Genomic DNA, 19,314 nt, shown 5'->3' with positions numbered 1-19,314 from the left:
ACTCAAACTAATTCTTGTCTAGAAATAGCTATTAAAAGTCCTCCAGGAATTGGGATGGAGAGGCTTCAGGAGTAGGTCAATTTGAATTCATGGACTAAAACTTCAGGATAATTGTAGTTTTCCAAGTTTATTTCAGGTTATAACATAAGTATTTCAAATAAATTCTTAATTATGCTGCATGGATTAAGAAGTCCCAAATTAAAGTCATCATACACAAAGGTTATTGTGATGTGGCACATAGATAAATAGATCTTTGAAAAACTCTTTCCCAAATAATGTGTCTAAATGAGAGGGAGAATGAGAAAGAGATTCCATTATTAAACTTGGAAATATGGAAGTCATGACATCAACTTGCTGGACTGAAAAGAATTTGCAAAAGTCCATCTGAGAGAAAGTGATAAGTGATTAGGACAAATCATGTAAGGGCATTTCCCAACAGCTGACACCCACATAAGAGAGATGTCATCGTCAACTACTACGATGTTGAACCTCTTTCTCAAAAGTACCCTGCTTTAAATCAGAAGAGCTTGCTGTGATGTTTTCTCTTCTTTGAAATCATGCCATAAACAAACATCTGTAATTAATATGTTTGAATATTATAGGGCTGGTATGACCATGTTGGGAGTAATAAGTTTGAAGTACATAACAGAACAAAAAGAATATGCTGATGTCAAAGGGAGTAAGAGTTACTTTATTTTTCTACGAATAAAAGAGACTAGCTCCCCAAAGTCTAAACAAACAACTCTACAAGACACTCTTTCCATGGAGAGTGACAGAACTTGGTGATTAAGGGCCCATGACACAAGAGTCAGCTTCCTTGCATTTGAACCCCAGCTTTACTATTAACCAATAGTGCAAACTGGGCAAATTATGTCATTTACCGTCAGTAAAGTGGGAAGAACTATATTACCTATATTAATGAGTAATTTTGAATATTTACATGAGTTCATAAATGTAAAGTACTTAGATCAGTGCCCAGCACATAGAAACCTTGTTCTATCATCATTCTCCACTATTCAACCATAGATCCTCCCAACTTCAAATCAGTAAACAATATAAAGTGCTTTTGTTTCTTATACTTCTAGGAGAATGGCTGTTTTTAACTCCAGAACAAAGCATGCAATTTAGCCACATAGGATAAGCATGTATACACTGCAAAAATGATTGAAATGCTGTTTGCTTGCAAATATTATGGTCATGAGTTGTTCTAAAGATGTTGCAAGTTATAGGGCTTAGAACTTTATTTTAGATAGAAATCCATTCATTGTTGAAGCCCTCTTTTGAATTAGACTTCTCTTACATAGGTCTTTTTGTGGTGTTTTAAATGTTTTTTTTTTTTTTTACTTTTTATTACATTCTATTATAATTTTCAAACTTTACACAAAAGTAGAAAAAATAGGATAATGGACCATATGTGCTTATTACCCGGTTTGGGCAGTTATTCACATTTTTCACTCCTCAACAATTCTGGAGTATTTTGAAGCAAATCCTGGATATCATATTTTGCCTCAAAATATTTCAGAATTTATTTATAAGAAATAGGACTTCCTTTTTTAAAAAAGTAACTACAATTGCATCTAACAAAATGACCAAAATTCTTAATATTCCAATTGTCTCAAGAATGTCTTCACATGGTTGATTTAAGTTAAGATTCAAACAAGGTGAAATGGGTAGTTTAAGTTGTAAGTATCTGGTTTTATATTTTGGAAGCTGTCTCAGCTTCATACTTTTTCTAAAGGTAAATGAATGACCACGGCTACAGTTTGAAATTGAAATCGTCATGATAACAGAGGAGAGAAAGCTAGAGTGAGAAGTAGGAGTCTCATAGTAGGTGCAGGTTTTGCTTGTAACACTGACCCAGGGTCTATTTCATGACAATAGATTCTTTTACTACTGTAGAAAGAAGAAAAGCAATCCTTCTCAAGTACTTGTGCCATACTAAGCATCAGTTCAGTTCAGTTCAGTTCAGTCTCTCAGTCATGTCTGACTCTTTGCGACCCCATGAATTGCAGCACGCCAGGCCTCCCTGTCCATCACCAACTCCCAGACTCACTCAGACTCACGTCCATCGAGTCCGTGATGCCATCCAGCCATCTCATCCTCGGTTATCCCCTTTTCCTCCTGCCCTCAATCCCTCCCAGCATCAAAGTCTTTTCCAATGAGTCAACTCTTCGCATGAGGTGGCCAAAGTACTGGAGTTTCAGCTTTAGTATCATTCCTTCCAAAGAAATCCCAGGGTTGATCTCCTTCGGAATGGACTGGTTGGATCTCCTTGCAGTCCAAGGGATTCTCAAGAGTCTTCTCCAACACCACAGTTCAAAAGCATCAGTTCTTCGGTGCTCAGACTTCTTCACAGTCCAACTCTCACATCCATACATGACTACTGGAAACACCATAGCCTTGACTAGACGGACCTTAGTCGGCAAAGTAATGTCTCTGCTTTTGAATATGCTGTCTAGGTTGGTCATAACTTTTCTTCCAAGGACTAAGCATCTTTTAATTTCATGGGTGCAGTCACCATCTGCAGTGATTTTGGAGCCCATAGGGAGTTAAAAAACAGCCTGTCTGTGGTCATTCCAAGACACTGAAGCTGAATGGACTGGTCAACATTTCAATCTTTGAAGTCCTCTGGGTGCAGAACTCCCTTCTGTTTTTCATCTGTCTCAGACTCTAAGAGAGACAGTCTCTTTCTTAAAAATATTTCCAAAGGATTTATTGGTGATATTTGTACCTTGGTTCTCATATTTAATAATCATGCCTCAGTTTTTTCATACAAGACTATTTGCATGCCTCTTAAGACTTGGACTTAATGTTTTTATTGGATTTCATCATTTTTAATATTGATTTAATAGGACTACCACTGAATCCCCCAAGTGTGTTTTACAAGAAGACACTTTATAATTCCTTTATATTAGGTTACTTGTAATGACCAGAATAAATGAGATTTCCCTTTCAAAGGAGGTAGATAGGAAAGAAGTAACAAAGAAAGTATTTATATAGATATAATGTTAACATATTTGTATAGTGGGAGGGATCTAAAAATAAATGAACCCACATCCTTCTGTGGGTTCCTACAATACTACGTCTTGCAGCTATGAAAGCTAATGTGAAAATCATCTTTATTGATTACAACCTCAAAATAGTCTGTTATCTTGCATACATCTTTTCCTCAGGTCCTATCTATTATTGTAAAATTACCACTGCTTTTATATTTCCTTTTATAATGCCTTCTGGAGTATGGTTTGTTAAAATCGCATAGGTTGAAAGTTAAGATCCTAGGCTCTAGAATCAGGCTAGATCTAAATGCAAATCTTGGTTCTGTTACTTCCTAGCTGAATGCCTTTAGGCAAGTCACTTAACATTTTTATGCTTTGGTTTATTCATCTGTAAAATGAATGTAAAAATACCTATATAATACCTTATTATAAAATAATTTTGATTATAGTTCAGCAAATATTTAAGCTCTTTTAGGATGGCATTTGCAGCCATTGATGATCTGTTTCTATCCTACCTTTGGGGTGATCTCACAGATCCCCTTTAATACACTCATTCTAAACCCACTGAATTATCCCCCTTCCCTTTGCTCCATTTGCACTTTCATGCCTTGACACCTTTCTTCATATTGTTCTTCCTGCCTAGGATGCTCCTCTTTCTCCCTCCCTCATTTGTCAATATCCTACTCATCCATCAAGGCCCAACTCAAATGGTTGCCATTTCTATCCTTCACTAGGATTAGTCTCCCTTTTTCTCACCTCCTATCTCCCTAGGCAAACTCATATCAGAAGTTTGGCTAATAAACTAATATTGGATGCTTTCATGGCTGTTACATTTTCAAGGTCAAATGGTACTATATGTTTCTGCATTTGTAATTGAATATATAGCTATTTCTTCCTTTACATTAGGAAATGATAATTCTTTTTTAAAAAATAAAAATGTTAATAAAAGGTTACAAAAGGATTAGCCTAAAATTAAAAAAAAAAAAGAAGTTTGCCTGATGTATATAGAATGTATACCCTGAGATCTATACACATTTAGCACAATCTATGCCCACTGCACTTTACAACCACATATGGTGGCAACAGTAATTCTGAGGCATTGCAAAATCTTCACAATCCAAATATTTTATAAAGAATTGCAGTGACAAGATCTCAAATATAAAGGTTTGTGGGTCTTTTAAAGGGCTTAATCACTTTTAGTTAGCAATTTAAGTTAACAAGAACTATTCCATTCCCTAAACATTCCAATTAATTGCTGTTTAGCATATGGGTTATCAAATTTGTCTTTTTTAAGTTTGCATTTAGAGATTGCAAATAAATCTATTAGGATGAAATTCTAGGTCAGTCAGGTTTTGATTTGCAATATTTAATGTTTGCATAATTCCACCTTTGCCTGACCTTTCAAAATTATTTTAACAGCCCTACATTTACTTTCCTAATGGAATGATTTGCTACAAAGCGGCTACAGCGGGTAGTCTGGAAGGACATTATAACATTCTTTTGGCTGTCAAAATCCATCTGTCCTTGTGTTTAGGGGAATTCTTCATTGCATGTGATCTTGGGATATAAGAACTCACTTTCCACTGTAAGATGCCAAACAGACTGAATTGCTCTCTCCTCTCACCCTGGAATATAGTGGGGGCCCCAGTGCCGGACCATGGACCCTCCCACACAGGCCCATGCACCCCGAGATGAAGGAGGAGCATCTGGAGCAGTTTAAGGGGTCAGTATGATTTCCAGTAGTCATTTCTAGAAGGTGTGGTGCAGCAGAAGCAGAGATGATGGCATCTTGGATAGAGTGTTCCTATGGTCTGGCCTCCTTAGGCCCTGGGTTCTTCCTTGTTTCCCAAGCCTGTTTGTTCTTCCAGCCTCTCGGATTCTATGAGCCCTCTTTCCTTCAACATTTTTGTTTCCTTTAGATAGTCAGAGCTCATTCTGTTGCTTGCAAGCAAGAACCCTCATCAAAACCATTGGTATTGCAAGGTGGCAGAAAGAATTCTGGATTCCATTCAGATTGTTGACCCACTTAGAAGGCAACTGCTTAATGTTCCATTTCCTCATCTGCAAAATGGGACACAGTCTGTAATTGTGTCAACTGCGTTGAGGATCAAATAAAATAATTTCTTTAAGATATTAAGCACAGTACTACTTATTAAAGTCCATTTATTAAAAAGCATTAAACAAATAGTAGCTTTTGTATTACTAAATTCTATGTAATTGTGTGTTCAGGCCACAAAACTCTACTGCTCTTCACATAAAGAGATGCTCCTGTGCACACTCTGTTCAGTGTTGAACTTCCTTTTATTTCCCCATGCTGGGGGTTGGTTTGGTTTTGCTGTGTTTTCCAGCTTAGGACTTTGGCACTTTCCCATACTGTACATCCCGAGACCTCCTCGGGGAGCGCAGCCTGCAGTCACTGTCCCTGGATCTTCTCTCTTCTCTTCCTCTGTCCCTGCCAGCTCTCCCTCACCTCCAGATTCCAAAAGCAATCAGCTGCCCTAAAGACTGACTAACTTCAGATGGGAAAGGCAAAACTGAGTTGAGTGAGTCCTACTTCAGCATCTGGTATACAGATTTAGTAACTTTAGTGGATTTAAAAAACAAAGCAAAACAAATGCACAACCTATATCCCAAGACTTATTATACCATCTTTAGTTTATCTACTTAGCTTTTGATGAAAAATTTTTTCTTACACTGAAATGTGTAATGTCCTCTCAAAGTTAAACTGTGGAATCTTTTCCACTTAACCTCTTCCCTCTGGGATGTAATAAAGAGACAACTTATGGCTCAACAGCACATTGGAGACAATTTTTCTGTGAAAGAAAAATGTTTCTTACAACATGTAATGTTTCTCAAAGGAGGTGGGTCAAAACTTAGATATCAATTCTCTGTAACCATTCACTGAATACCATATTTGGTTTGAGAACATTACAGTGTAGTATGTTATTTTTGAAAGGTTGAGTATTGGTCGTGGGTATTTTAATTCCTATAACATCCAGGTGTAAATTAGAATAAAGTAGAAATTAGAATTATTTACTGTATCTGCATATTCTCTTTTCCCCCCAAAAAAGCGATAGAAGTACTGAGCAGAGAAGAGCAGAGTGTGGAGTAGGTGGCAGCATACCTCACCTGTCTGCAAGTTGGCCAACTGAAGATGTTTTTCTGGACCAGCCATTTCCTAGTGTGACCTTGAGCTCAGCCTCAGTCTCCTAAGGTGTGAAACGGGAACAACTACACTCTTAAGCATGCTTGTGAGAAATAATTGACACAATTTGTGCAAAATACTTGGCTCTAGCAGGACTTCAAGACATGACTGTTGATGATACAACTCAACATCAGATTGTCAGAGGGCTGATCATTTTAATGGCATTTGATTGTCTAAAGGAAATACGATATTATATCTACATTAGTATCTACATAAATCTAATACAGAGAAGAGATCTGATTTCATCAACGGATGTCATTGGGGACGGCAATGACAATTCAAGATAACTCAGATACTAAGTTGAAATTTGTATTTACAAGAATTTGGGATAATTATTGAAAATGTTCTATGTTTAAGTTGGTCTTATTATGATATTAAGGCCATACCCTCAAGGAAAGCCATTCTTGTTTGGGTGATACTATTTAGATAGTAAATAATCAGGCAGGTAATGCACAAAATTTACTTCAGGAGTCAGAAAACTTCATTTAAAAATTGTTTAAAAGCAAATTTGAGTTATAGGGTAAAATATATGTGTGAGCTATAAGTATCAATGTAAAAACTTCAGGTATTTGCTACATGTGAAAGATGACGCTGTGAAAGTGCTTCACTCAATATGCCAGCAAATTTGGAAAACTCAGCAGTGGCCACAGGACTGGAAAAGGTCAGTTTTCATTCCAATCCCAAAGAAAGGCAATGCCAAAGAATGCTCAAACTACCGCAAAATTGCACTCATCTTACACGCTAGTAAAGTAATGCTCAAAATTCTCCAAGCCAGGCTTCAGCAATACATGAACTGTGATCTTCCAGATGTTCAAACTGATTTTAGAAAAGGCAGAGGAACCAGAGATCAAATTGCCAACATCTGCTGGATTACAGAAAAAGCAAGAGAATTCCAGAAAAACATCTCTTTCTGCTGTATTGACTATGCCAAAGCCTTTGACTGTGTGGATCACAATAAACTGTGGAAAATTCTCAGAGAGATGGGAATACCAGACCACCTGACCTGCCTCTTGAGAAATCTGTATGCAGGTCAGGAAGCAACAGTTAGAACTGGACATGGAACAACAGACTGGTTCCAGATAGGAAAAGGAGTACATCAAGGCTGTATATTGTCACCCTGCTTATTTAACTTCTATGCAGAGTACATCATGAGAAATGCTGGGCTGGAAGAAGCACAAACTAGAATCATGATTGCTGGGAGAAATATCAATAACCTCAGATATGCAGATGACACCACCCTTATGGCAGAAAGTGAAGAAGAACTAAAGTGCCTCTTGATGAAAGTGAAAGAGGAGAGTGAAAAAGTTGGCTTAAAGCTCAACATTCAGAAAACTAAGATTATGGCATCCGGTCCCATCACTTCATGACAAATAGATGGGGAAACAGTGGAAACAGTGGCTGACTTTGTTTTTCTGGGCTCCAAAATCACTGCAGATGGTGATTGCAGCCATGAAATTAAAAGACGCTTATTTCTTGGAAGGAAAGTTATGACCAACCTAGACAGCATATTAAACAGCAGAGATATTACTTTGCCAACAAAGGTCTGTCTAGTCAAGGCTATGGTTTTTCCAGTGGTCACGTATGGATGTGAGAGTTGGACTATAAACAAAGATGAGTTCAGAAGAATTGATGCTTTTGAACTGTGGTGTTGGAGAAGACTCTTGAAGAGTCCCTTGGACTGCAAGGAGATCCAACTAGTCCATCCTAAAGGAGATCAGTCCTGGGTGTTCATTGGAAGAACTGATTTTGAAGCTGAAACTCCAATATTTGGCCACCTGATGCAAAGAGCTGACTCATCTGAAAAGACCCTGATGCTGGGGAAGATTGAAGACAGGAGGAGAAGGGGATGACAGAGGATGAGATTATTGGATGGCATCACCGACTCGATGGACATGGGTTTGGGTGGACTCTGGGAGTTGGTGATGGACAGGGAGGCCTGGCGTGCTGCGGTTCATGGGGTCGCAGAGTCAGACGCAACTGAGCGACTGAACTGAACTGACTGAACTGAACTGAAACTTCATTTCTTTATAATTGAACCCAATGTCTGTTTCACAAGACTTCTATGCTAGGAGGTGGAAATGAAACCTCCAGATAATCTCAGCTGATTTAATCTTCTCTGGTGTCCACCATTACACTCTTCTCACTGGGCTGGCATCTACATGACAGGTGGGTGGGTAGGTGGGTGGGGAGCATTCACTCCTCAGCCACAGTCACCTCTCCAGCTGGCCTCCTCTGATGTGGAAGTCCTAGTGGAGTCTCTGATCAAATATTTTAGGGGCAGGTCTACTTCGACTCTGTAGTCTCATGGAAGCAACCTACAGGCCCTTCAACAGATGAATATATAAAGAAGGATGTGGTATAATAGTCCATACTACAATGAAATATGACTCAGCCATAAGGGAAATAACGCCACTTGTAACAACATGGATGGATAAGTGAAGCCAGTCAAAAAGAGAAGGACAATTATCATGTGATATCACTTGTATGCAGAATCTAAAATATGATACAAATGAATTTATTCACAAAATGGAAACAAACTCACAGACAGGGGAAGGGGGACAGAAAAATTAGGAGTTTGGGATTAGCGGATATAAACTACTATATATAAAATAGATAAACAACAAGGTCCTCCTGGTATAGCATGGGGAACTATATTCAGTATCCTGTAGTAAACCATAATGGAAAAGAATACGAAAAAGACTATATATAAGTACAATGAGTCACTCTGCTGTGCACTCGAAACCAATAAAACATTGTAACTCAACTATACTCCAATACAAGATTATGTATAAATTAAAAAAAAAATTCTACAGTCTCTCAGAGCCACACCTACTCTACTCTCAGGCACACACGAAACGCACACTATGGTGAGTGGAGGGTATTTATAGGAACCCCAGAACCTTCTGTCCGAGTTCCTGCACACCACTGTGTCTACCCTCACTGTGCCTGGCTGTGCCGTGTTGCGCAAGTGCTATTCCCAGCTCCATCTCAGGCAGGAGCCATCATTCACCTCTACTCCCTGCCCTCTGCCTTCAGACTCCAAACCTAGAAAATCCTGATCTCTTATCCATCCCTTACCTACAGGCCCCAGCACATCAGGCCTCTGCATGCCTCTCTCACCACCTCTCCTACACTCTCCATGCTCCAGATACTTTCAACGGCTCCAGGGTACTGAGTGCATTCTTCAGCTCTTTTAGAATTTGAACCAGAACACTTTTCTCAAGGATTATAAGACCTCTGCAGAGGCAGTCCCTCTCATCTTTCCTATTTCAGATCAAATATTCCCTCCTAAAGGTTAATCTTGACCATTTAGCTAGAGTAGACCCCAACCTCTTTTTTCAATTCCAGTTCCTATCACATTGTCCTTTTTTCTCACCTTCTGGATCTAAAATGATCTCTTTTTAAAATTATTATTTATTGTCACCTTTGCAGATTATAAAGTTAACGAGATTTGGGAACTTGTGTGTCATCTTTGCTGCTGGATCCCAAGAACTCAGAACATCATGCCTGGAATATACTAGGCTCTCAACACTTAGTTGTTGAATAAAGGAATGAAAGAATCACGAATCCCAGTTGAGAATGACCCATTCCTCAGAAAAAATGCACTGATGATTTGGTATATCCTTTCAGAAGTTTCCAAAACCCTGAAGCTCACCTGTAGACTTCCTGAATTATAGTTATGCTGTTTCATAACGTTCTTTTTGAAGAATTCTGAATTTTGTTCTTTGAAGTTAAACACTAGCATGAATTTTGAAAGTGCACTTATAATGGACTATGACAGATCATAGGCCAACTGTTGCTCACTGGTTTTTACTAAAATGGATCCATGATATTTACATTAACTGATTCTAATGACCATATTTCATAAATGCTTGCCCATATCCAGCTCTTCACTCCTTTGGAGAATGTGGTAGATTCAATTCCCAGCTTCCCTAGCAGTTGGACAGAGCCATGTGACTAATTCAAGTCAATGATTTGTGGGAAGAAGTTACCTATGTCACTGCTAATCTGGAGCATTTAATTGCTGTGTGAGATCCCCCAAGGTTTTACCTTCTACTTTGTAGCTACGGAAAGTACATACTGGTACAAAGGTGCAGTGCCCCCTGGAGAGTCACACAGATCTTCAGCAAACTTTGTGTGAGCAAGTAGTATAAACCTCTCCTGTGTGTGTGTGTGTGTGTGTGTGTGTGTGTGGTGTGTTTTAATTTGGCTGCACAGTCTTAGTTGTGGTGTGCATGATCTTTAGTTGAGGCATGTGGTATCTAGTTCCCTGACCAGGGATCGAACCTGGGCCCCCTACATAAAGAGTATGGAGTCTTAACCACTGGACCACCAGAGAAGTCCCAAACCGATCTTGTTTTAAGTCTCTTAGATTTTCTGATATTTGATATTGCAGCATAACCTACGATAACCAAATACACCGCTGTTGTGGAAAATATGTGATTTCTTAATATACTAAAGTGGTGGGGGCGGGGGGAACTGTTACTTATAATTTAAAGAAGTCTTATAAGATATGTCACAATTTCAGAGATGTTAAAATTTGAAAAATGAGGGCCTTAGATTATACAAAATACAGATTGTCAAAAGGAATATGTCGAAGTAGATTAGCATAGTGTCAAGAACTCCAAATCGAGAGTTGAAAAGAAAGTTATAGATTCAAACCCCAATACTTACTAGCTTATGACTTAATAACTTAGCTTATGCAAGCCTTAGTTTCTTCATCTGTAAAATGGGGATCACAGTAGATGCTGCCTTATAGGGTTTTGTGGATATTAGATGAGACAATTCGTATAATGTGTTCAGCATAGTAATTTCCCCACATATTTTAGTCTCCACATTTGGTTAGATTACAGAGCTTGTTCAAAATGAGCATTAATTTTAGACAATATACAAAAGTAAGTTTGTTATTATATCATACTAATCAATCAGCAAATATCTATTAATTTCTTTTAAGTCATGAAGACTAGGCCTCTGAGTTAGGTGTTCTTGGAGATAACAAATAAGCAGATTGAGAGGTTGAGGGCTGAAGGCAAATCACACTGGGGTCTTCTTCCTATCCACTCTCTCAAGTATTTTCTGGATTTATCAGGCTAGAATGAACATTAAGAGAAACCTTGAAGAGTAAAAGTCATAAAAATATATCTGAGGAATGAATGTAATGAAAGGTCAATCTTGTGCCTATTTTGGTGACTGGAAGGGCTAGTAAAGGGAATTTTTTTCTTTCAGGGTTTGTCTTGGATGTATGCTTGAGTGTGTGTGTGTGTGTGTGTGTGTGTGTGTGAGAGAGAGAGAGAGAGAGAGAGAGAGAGAGAGGGCGCTAATGATTGGGAAGCATTAAGGTAATTCATAGAATAAAGGGTGGCTCTTCCAAGATAAGTAAGAGATTGTCCTGTCCACACTGGGTTATACTCTTACAGAGTGTCTGAAGTTATCCAGGGAACATTATTGGACTCATGATATATCCAAATTCATAAAACAACAACCCATTATATAATTGTCTTCATCTGTTCCCTGGGGGCTCAGATGGCAAAGAATCTCCCTGCAATGGGGGAGACCTGGGTTCGATCTCTGGGTTGGGAAGATCCGCTGGAGAAGAGAACGGCTACCCACTCCAGTATACTTGCCTGGAGAATTCCAGGGACAGAGGAGCCTGGCAGTTCATGGGGTTGCAAAGAGTCAGACATGACAGAGCAGCTTTCACTACACGTTGTCTTTGCCAAGGTGTAAAAATCATAAGCTCTGAGGTTTATTCAAGACTAAAAGTCTCCTCACACATACTTTATGAGCTTTCATTCTGTCAGTGATGACATGCACTGTGGATTCTAATTCGATGTTCTCACCTCTTCCAGTTTTCTGGAAGACATATGCCTGTGAAGGAACAGGCGGCTGATTAATATGATTATTTGTATTTAAATGCCTGAACTACGGCAGAGCAAGTAATTTTCTTTAAAGGAAGTGTAGCTGCCTCTAAATATAACTCTGGGCTACAGTTCACCTTTTCTGTTTATTTTATTCTTAACTTGTGAAACTGTATCTTAGGACTTGGGGTATATAACTTGTTATTTGATATCAACTGAACAACAGTGAATCAATTGTAATGGTTCTGGCATCAAAGGAAACAGAGGGGACTTAAATATGTCTCCAGAAGACAAAAAGCTTTTTTCTCTGTACACTTTACAACATACCTTTCCACAGTTATTCAAAAGTAAAAAAAAAAAAAGTTTTCTCACTACTCATTAAAGACCGAGAGGACAAAACAGAGAGAACTAACTCTAACCCACATCCTATTTATCAGATGTTTTGGATGAAATTCAGATTGGAAAATCAAAAAGATTTCTTCTTCTTCTCTCTCTTCCAGCAATGGCATTAGGATGCTTATTTCTCGCTGAGAAATACACCCACTCTCACACACTCATTTAAAAATGAGAATGTTGTGTTAGCGTCCCAGGAAGGGGGCGGGGGTTGTGTCAGCGCAAACAGGTTTTGGCTCCTCCGGGTATTCTCGCTGTCTGGATGGTCTCGGGTCCCACTGTGGGTTCCTGAGGACTCCTGGCCAGACAGAGCACTTGGGCTCAAAACCGGTGTATACCTGGGTACACTCCCAGAGGCTACCGTAAAAAAATCTCCAATTCTTGTACTGCAGAGCACTCCCTAGTACCTCATCGGTCCTCTTGAGTTTTTCTCGTCCGGGATACCGCCCCAGGATTTTTAACTTTCCTGGGGGCAAGGGTTTCGCGTGGACCCCTTGCAGGAGCGGAGCCCGGTTTGGCCCCGCTCCCTCTGGCCTCTTGGCTCGCCTGGGATCCACGAGGCACGCGGAGCGGGGTGCGGCTTCTCCTCGCTTTCTCCAGAATGGGAAGAGAAGAGACGAAAGGAGGTGCTCAGCTCTCCTGAGTAAACGCCCAAGCATCTGTAATTTGACCTTTACGAAGCAAAACGATGCTAAACGGCAAAATAGCCAACGTGGAGGTACTCAGTCCTCCCGAGTACGCTCCCAAAGAGCTCTAATTCGACGTTTAAAAAAAAAGAAAAAAAAAACCAATGCCAAGATGCAAATTAGGCAGCGTAATACCCAGGATGAGCCTCGTTTGACAGGCCAAACAGATTTTAATGGAAATCTTACTCATATCCTGCACACCGAATTCATTCTTTTAGTAAAAATTTAGTAAAAAAAAATTTTTTTTAATTGTGCAATTTTAAGTTCCACCACTGTCACAGCACACTCTACAATAACACTGAATGGAACAATGGACACCCCCATATAGCATTGTGTCAGGTAATTACGAAGTGTCGCGGCGCGGGAAAGCGAAGCCGGGAACGTCAGCTTGTCTCCCGCCGCGTGTACGACGGGTTTAGAGCTGCGTGTCTCACCAAAAACTCATCAAACCGTTTAGGCCACTGCGTCGACCCAAAGAGGGACAAACGCCATCCGAGCCTGGTCCCGGGCGTGGATGCAGAGGGCCAAAGGAGAGGCGCGTGAGCGCAGGGGGAGCGAGGTCGACTGGGGAGAGAAGATACGCGCAGGGCAGTCGAGGGCAAAGAGTCACCCAGAGGGTGGGGATGGTCCCGCCGGGGGTGGCCAGGTGGTCCTGGTCCCTGGAGAATGGAACCTCACGCGGGACGCTGCACTCCCAGCGGCACCTAATCTTGGGGGGGGTGGTTTATATCAAGCGCACCGGGAGACGGGTGCGCACGGGGTAACGCTGTTAACTGTAGTGAGACAAACACGTGTGTGTGTGTGTGTGTGTGTGTGTGTGTGTGTGTGTGTGTGAGCGAGAACTGGAGGGAAAAGAAAGAAAAGAAAGAGCAAGGAGCTGTAGGCCGAGATGTCCTACTTCTAAGTGGTTCATTGGGAGGCAAAAGCTTTCTTGCAAGCGCAGTCGTCACCCGCGCCGCGCTGGGGACCAGCCGAGCAAGGCGCAGGGATCTCCAAGGGGCCTCCAGCCTCCCGAGCCCTGAGGTGGCCCCCAGAAGGCGACACTGTCCCCGACAGCTGTGGAGAGGTCAGGACTGTGGTTTCCTTTTCCCGAGACCCCGACCTTGCCATCCGGAGGGGGCGAGCTCAGTCTGCCTTCTGGGCGGGGGGCGGAAAGCGGCCTTCTATCAACGCGACCTCTGGTCCCCACGCCCTCCCACTGCCCTATCTCCTCCCCGCAACCCCATTCATTTTTCCTAAGCAGCTTCCAGTTCGGGCTTAAAACCCAACTCCAAGCCCACCCGAGCTCATCACGGAGCTGAAGGGGGCGGCCGGGGTCGGAGCAGGGCCCCCGAGGGGCGTCGTACCGAGGTAGCTGCCGCGAGGGGCGCCGTGTCCCGCCGGGGCCGGCCTCGGATGAGCCCGGCGGCCGCGAGCAGCCCCCCGGAGCCGCGCAGCATCCGCGTCTACTGTGACGGTGGAAGCCACGCCCGCTCGGGAGCTGGGGGCTGTCCTAGCGCCCCCCCTACCTTTCCCCCGCCCGCCCCCTGCTCCCGGCGCCGGCCCCCGGCCCGCCCCCGGCTCGGCTCGCGGGAGGCGCTGGGTGCCTGGGCTGGCGCGCTCTCCCGGGCGCGCACACACATACACACACACACACACACATCCACGCACGCCCAGAGCCGCTGTCTCCGCGCCGGGCCCTCGTCCCCCTCGCCCATGCAGACGGACAGAGCGCCGGAAGATGGCTGACGACTCCACGGGGCACCGAGGATGCAGCCGGGCGGCGGCGTTGGCGGCGGGAGCGGCGGCGGGAGCGGCAGAAGCAGCGGCGGCGGCAGCGGCAGCGTTGGCGGCAGCGGCGGCGTTGGCGGCGGCGGCGGCGGGAGCCGGAGCGGCGGCGGCGGCGGCATCCCCGAGACCCCTCGAGCTACCTTTCCCTCTGACAGCCACTGACGTTCTCCGCCGCTAGAAGAGACCGCGCTTCTCCGGAGCCTGCCTCCCCTCCTCCCCCGCCCAGCCCCGCGCCCAACCCCGGCCCCGGCCCCGCCAGCACCGCTACCTCCGCCAGCACCGCCACCATCAGCACCACCGCCACCACCACCACCGCCACCGCCGCCACCGCCGGCGGCGGCAGCAGCCATTTCATCTCCACCGAAACCAGACACAAAAACATGGCAGAAATGGAGAAAGAAGGGAGACCTCCGGAAAATAAAAGGAGCAGGAAACCGGCTCACCCAGTGAAAAGGGAGATCAATGAGGAAATGAAGGTATTTTTTGGACTTCGGAGCCAGAGAGCTTGAGCTCTCTTCCGCCCGCTCCCTTCGGGCTGTTGTATGGATTTTTTGGGGGGGGAGGGGGTGTAAGAGGAGCGCTTGTCAGTTTCCGTAGGATGCCCTGAACGACTCAGCTCCTCCTCCAGGTGCAAAACAGAGGCCAACTGTCGGGCTGCATCCCCGAGATTTGTCTGCCTCGGATTTGATGGGGGTGGGGGTGGGGGACGACCGGGAAACCACAGACTCTTTAACCTTATAAACCCCAGGTTGGGACGGGCGCGTATCGGGGAGGAGGGGACCCGGAGCCCAAGTAGAGGGTGGGTATGGTGAAGAGGCTTTCCTGGTCGGTGGGGTAGTTTTTTTCCCCCTCTTCTTCGGCAGCCATCCCCGGATCCCTCCAAAGTTAGGAAGCCGCCGAGCCAAGGGTATCCCGGGAGCGCTCGATTCCACCCCTCTCTCCCTAGTTCATCTCCTGGTTCCTCCGTACCGCTTCCTAGTACCCTGCTGCATCGGTGTAAAGGGGCTGTCAGTGCCGTGGCGAGTTGTGGCCCGAGCGGCGCAGGTCTAGGTACCGTTTTTGACGGCCGGTTCGCCTCGCCCGCCCCTGCTCGCTCCTCTCACTAGGTTGCCTCCGCCTCCCTCTCAGCCTTCGCATGCTTCACTTCCCAGTTTAAGCAGACCCGGGCAAGCCCTGCTGAAAAGATAGCTGTCTGAGGGGCCGCCTTCGCAGAGCGCCTGCCCATTGTTCGGAAAGGCCGGCTCGGAGTCCTGTTGGCGAGGCTGGGCTCCCCGCCAGGCCAGCGGTGCTCCAGAGGTGGCGAGCGCGGCAGCCTGGCGCTCCAGCTGTTCGCATTGGAGTGATTGCACAAGAGCCCCGCTCAGCTCCGGACCCCCCTCGTCCCCCTTCACCCCCACCAACTTATTTTCCATGAAGTTGCAGCTTTTGCCCGGTGAGGGTTTTGTTTTGTGTTGATTTCACAAGTCTCTCTTGATTTTTATTTTTAATGTTTTATTTGTAATTTTCGTCTTTCTGTGAGTTACAAGCAAGTAGCAGATTTCAGGGAGGACTTTGGTTTTCATTCTGCAGCCCTCTTGGTGTTCCCCATCTTCTGCATAGAATCCTTAACACTGCCCACTGACTTGGTCAGGTTGGTTTAGTTGGTATTTAAAAGATAAACGAGGAAAATGGCAAGCAACTAAGTAAAATCTATTGCAGTTTGACATCGTCGTGATTAGAACAAGCATATTCTAGAGAGTGCCTTGAAAGGGGCCCATGGATACTAAATACTATATATATTATTATATAGTACCTAGGTGTGTATGGTTAGCATTCCTTTCTTTCAGAAAATGTCTGTAGCAACATTTTGGAATAAGAGTTTTGATTTCTGGGTGAGGAACTTAGCACCTGGAAGCATGCGGTGCAGCTTCAGTTCAAGGAGAGTTAAGGAAGATTTGCCTTAGAAATCAGTGCCATTCCTTGTGATGGAAACCACCACTGATTCCATTGATAGGGTTTTTTTGTTGTTTTTTTTTTTAAAGATACCGGTAGGAGTTGTCTTCCCATGGAGGCTGGAATTCAGACAGTTTAGGATAACCATTCTTCCTCACTCACCCTTCCCTCCTGTCCTGCATTTCCAGATTACTTTTCTGTTTCATTTTAAATTGGTCTTGGAGGAAGAGGAGGGAGGTGAAGCCACCAAGAAATCACAATGTGCACTGGCCCTTTAAAACACTCTGCCTAATGTGATCTATATGGATGGCAGCTTTTAAGTTTCATAGGTTCTAGGATTACAAATTAGCTAATTTTAATCAAAACATGTGAAATGTTATCCCGGCTGGATATAAAGGCTGACTGTGCTCGATGCTTGGGGCTCACGTTGTTGACTTTGGCTGCAGGAGCACTCCGTGGTTTGGGAGATAGTTGTCCTTCTACAGTATAACAGATGTTTGTCTGAACTGGTGAGGAAGAAACAAAAACAACATTGTGTGAAGGGGAAAAATTACACAATTTTTAGCCAGTGCTGCAGGACTAAGTATGGAATTAACCTTCGTGCACAGAATTTCCTCTTTAAAATGTTATTTTTCTTCCAAATCACCACCTACTATTTGAAGTTTTAATCCTTGTCATTTCAGTACAGAGTAGCATTAAATAAGAAGTTTTACGCAGCAAATAATTCAATTGCCTGAAGGATCCATATTTTTTCCCTAGTTTGGAACAATGTGTAAGAGACCCCAAGTCAAAATCTTCAGTCAGGTCAGTGCACAGCACGCCAATGAGTGATGAAATCCCATTTCTAGAGCAGTTCTTCAGTATGCATTCTTCTAATACAATAGCGCCCAAAGTTCTCATTTTTAAAGTGATTTCTCAAAGTCAAAAGGTGGGTTATCTTGAACTCATCAATATTTTCTGCTTTTAATATTAATAACCACATCCATAAAGCCCCTCCCCAAACCTCCTGGTATTACTACCTCTCCATTTCCCCAAACCTAAATTGTAGAGTAACTCAACAAGTTGATTGCCCTATGTAAAAATATGTGCAACAAAATGTCACCGAGAACACAATGTGGCCTTGTGCAGCTTCATATCGGTGCCGCTGGAGCTGCCTGGCTGTGTTTGCCTTCATCTGAACGGCTTTCATCTGGACCAGCGTAAACTAAGCTCTGGTAAGTAATCACTGCCCGGCAGAAAGAAAGGAATGTATACAGCTAGCCCGGCCTAAGCTGTAAAAACGGAAACCTGAGCCCCCACCGGGGATCACGTATCAAGGCTTGAAGGTAGGGGAAATGAAAGGGGGAAAGAGGAGAGAGCGAATGCAAAAGTCAGCCTGGGAAGTGGAGGATCAGGAGGAGGCCCCCCTTAGGGAGAGTTGGCTCAGGGATTAGGGAATTTTATCGCGGTGTACAGTGACCTACTCAGGTTTCAACACTGCTGGGATCAAGTTGCTTCTCTGTGAGCTGAAAGAAAAAGGACTGGTGTGTATGTGATTTTTTTTTTCCCCTTGGGGTAATAGAAAGGACATTGGTACAAGTGTCTATTTTAAGTACAGCAAATGCAGGGCACTGAAAATGAGCACCCAAACTGCCTCATCATAGAGACTTCAAGATTTCCTAATTGAGATAGTCACACAGTTATTTAAAAATGGATGGAGAAGACAAACTGGCAGAGGTTTAGCTGACACCAGTAATGTCATTGGAGATTGTCTTCATGTGGCTAGAAGCTAATGTTGGTTGCTGTTTCACTAGATCAGATATTGAGTTACATTTTCCTTATCACTGGTGTAATGTACATGGCAGTTGTAACAAATTTAAATTTGATACAATATAATTTTGTGTGTGAAAAGTACATGACTTGGCATAGCTTGCCTTTAGTGTCCTCTAGTGAAAATATCTTCAAGTAGAAATGTTTGTCTCATTATGATCTTTACTATGTTTCATTATCTTTCCTTTCCCCCACTTCATCCTGGTTTTTCTTAATTAAAAAGACTTGTTACATTACTGTGCTTAAAATCAGTCTGCCTTGTTTAGTTAGTGACCAATAGAGGGAATTTTAAACAATCAGATGGCAATTCAATTTATATATTGAGTACTTTCGGTTTCTAAAGTGAATATTGTGATGATTGTATTAATGTAATATGCCTTCAATATATTGTTAGCTCACATGAATCATAATAAGTGGCCCTTAGGAGGAAATTCAACATATGGAAGTGTTCATTTGTTTCAGGAGTTCATCCAGAACATAATATAGAAACTAGATGTAATATTGGATGTGTAAATGTAAATATATGAGTATATATAGTTGCACTTAGTATATATTTTATATGCAGAGATCTTGGTGAGCATGAACATGATTAGTGACTAGCAAACAGTAATACAGCTCAAAAAAGTCTAAGCTATGAGTAGAGATAATGAGTCAGATTTTCATCT

At 43.0% G+C, this 19,314-nt stretch overlaps 1 protein-coding gene and 1 non-coding gene across 3 annotated transcripts in view; one reads left to right on the top strand and one right to left on the bottom strand.

Annotated features, from left to right (window-relative positions):
- Positions 1-10,467: 10,467 nt before the first annotated feature.
- On the bottom strand, positions 10,468-10,540 carry TRNAK-CUU. The gene has a single exon. It is a non-coding gene; the product is annotated as a tRNA-Lys (tRNA).
- A 4,485-nt stretch (positions 10,541-15,025) lies between these two features.
- The window catches only part of LOC120862538 (sine oculis binding protein homolog), a 164,822-nt gene continuing 160,533 nt past the window's right edge, over positions 15,026-19,314 (top strand). For both annotated transcript variants that reach the window (XM_040238559.1, XM_040238558.1), the window contains exon 1: positions 15,026-15,384. In XM_040238559.1, the coding sequence (XP_040094493.1) occupies positions 15,289-15,384 (96 nt within the window). In that variant the 5' untranslated portion in view covers positions 15,026-15,288. The remainder of the gene's footprint in view (positions 15,385-19,314) is intronic.

The sequence above is a fragment of the Oryx dammah genome, unplaced genomic scaffold, assembly GCF_014754425.2.
Source record: "Oryx dammah isolate SB20612 unplaced genomic scaffold, SCBI_Odam_1.1 HiC_scaffold_4, whole genome shotgun sequence".
Classification (NCBI taxonomy): Eukaryota; Metazoa; Chordata; class Mammalia; order Artiodactyla; family Bovidae; genus Oryx; species Oryx dammah.
Note: the sequence above shows the minus strand (reverse complement) of the source record. Positions and strands in the feature narration are given on the sequence as shown.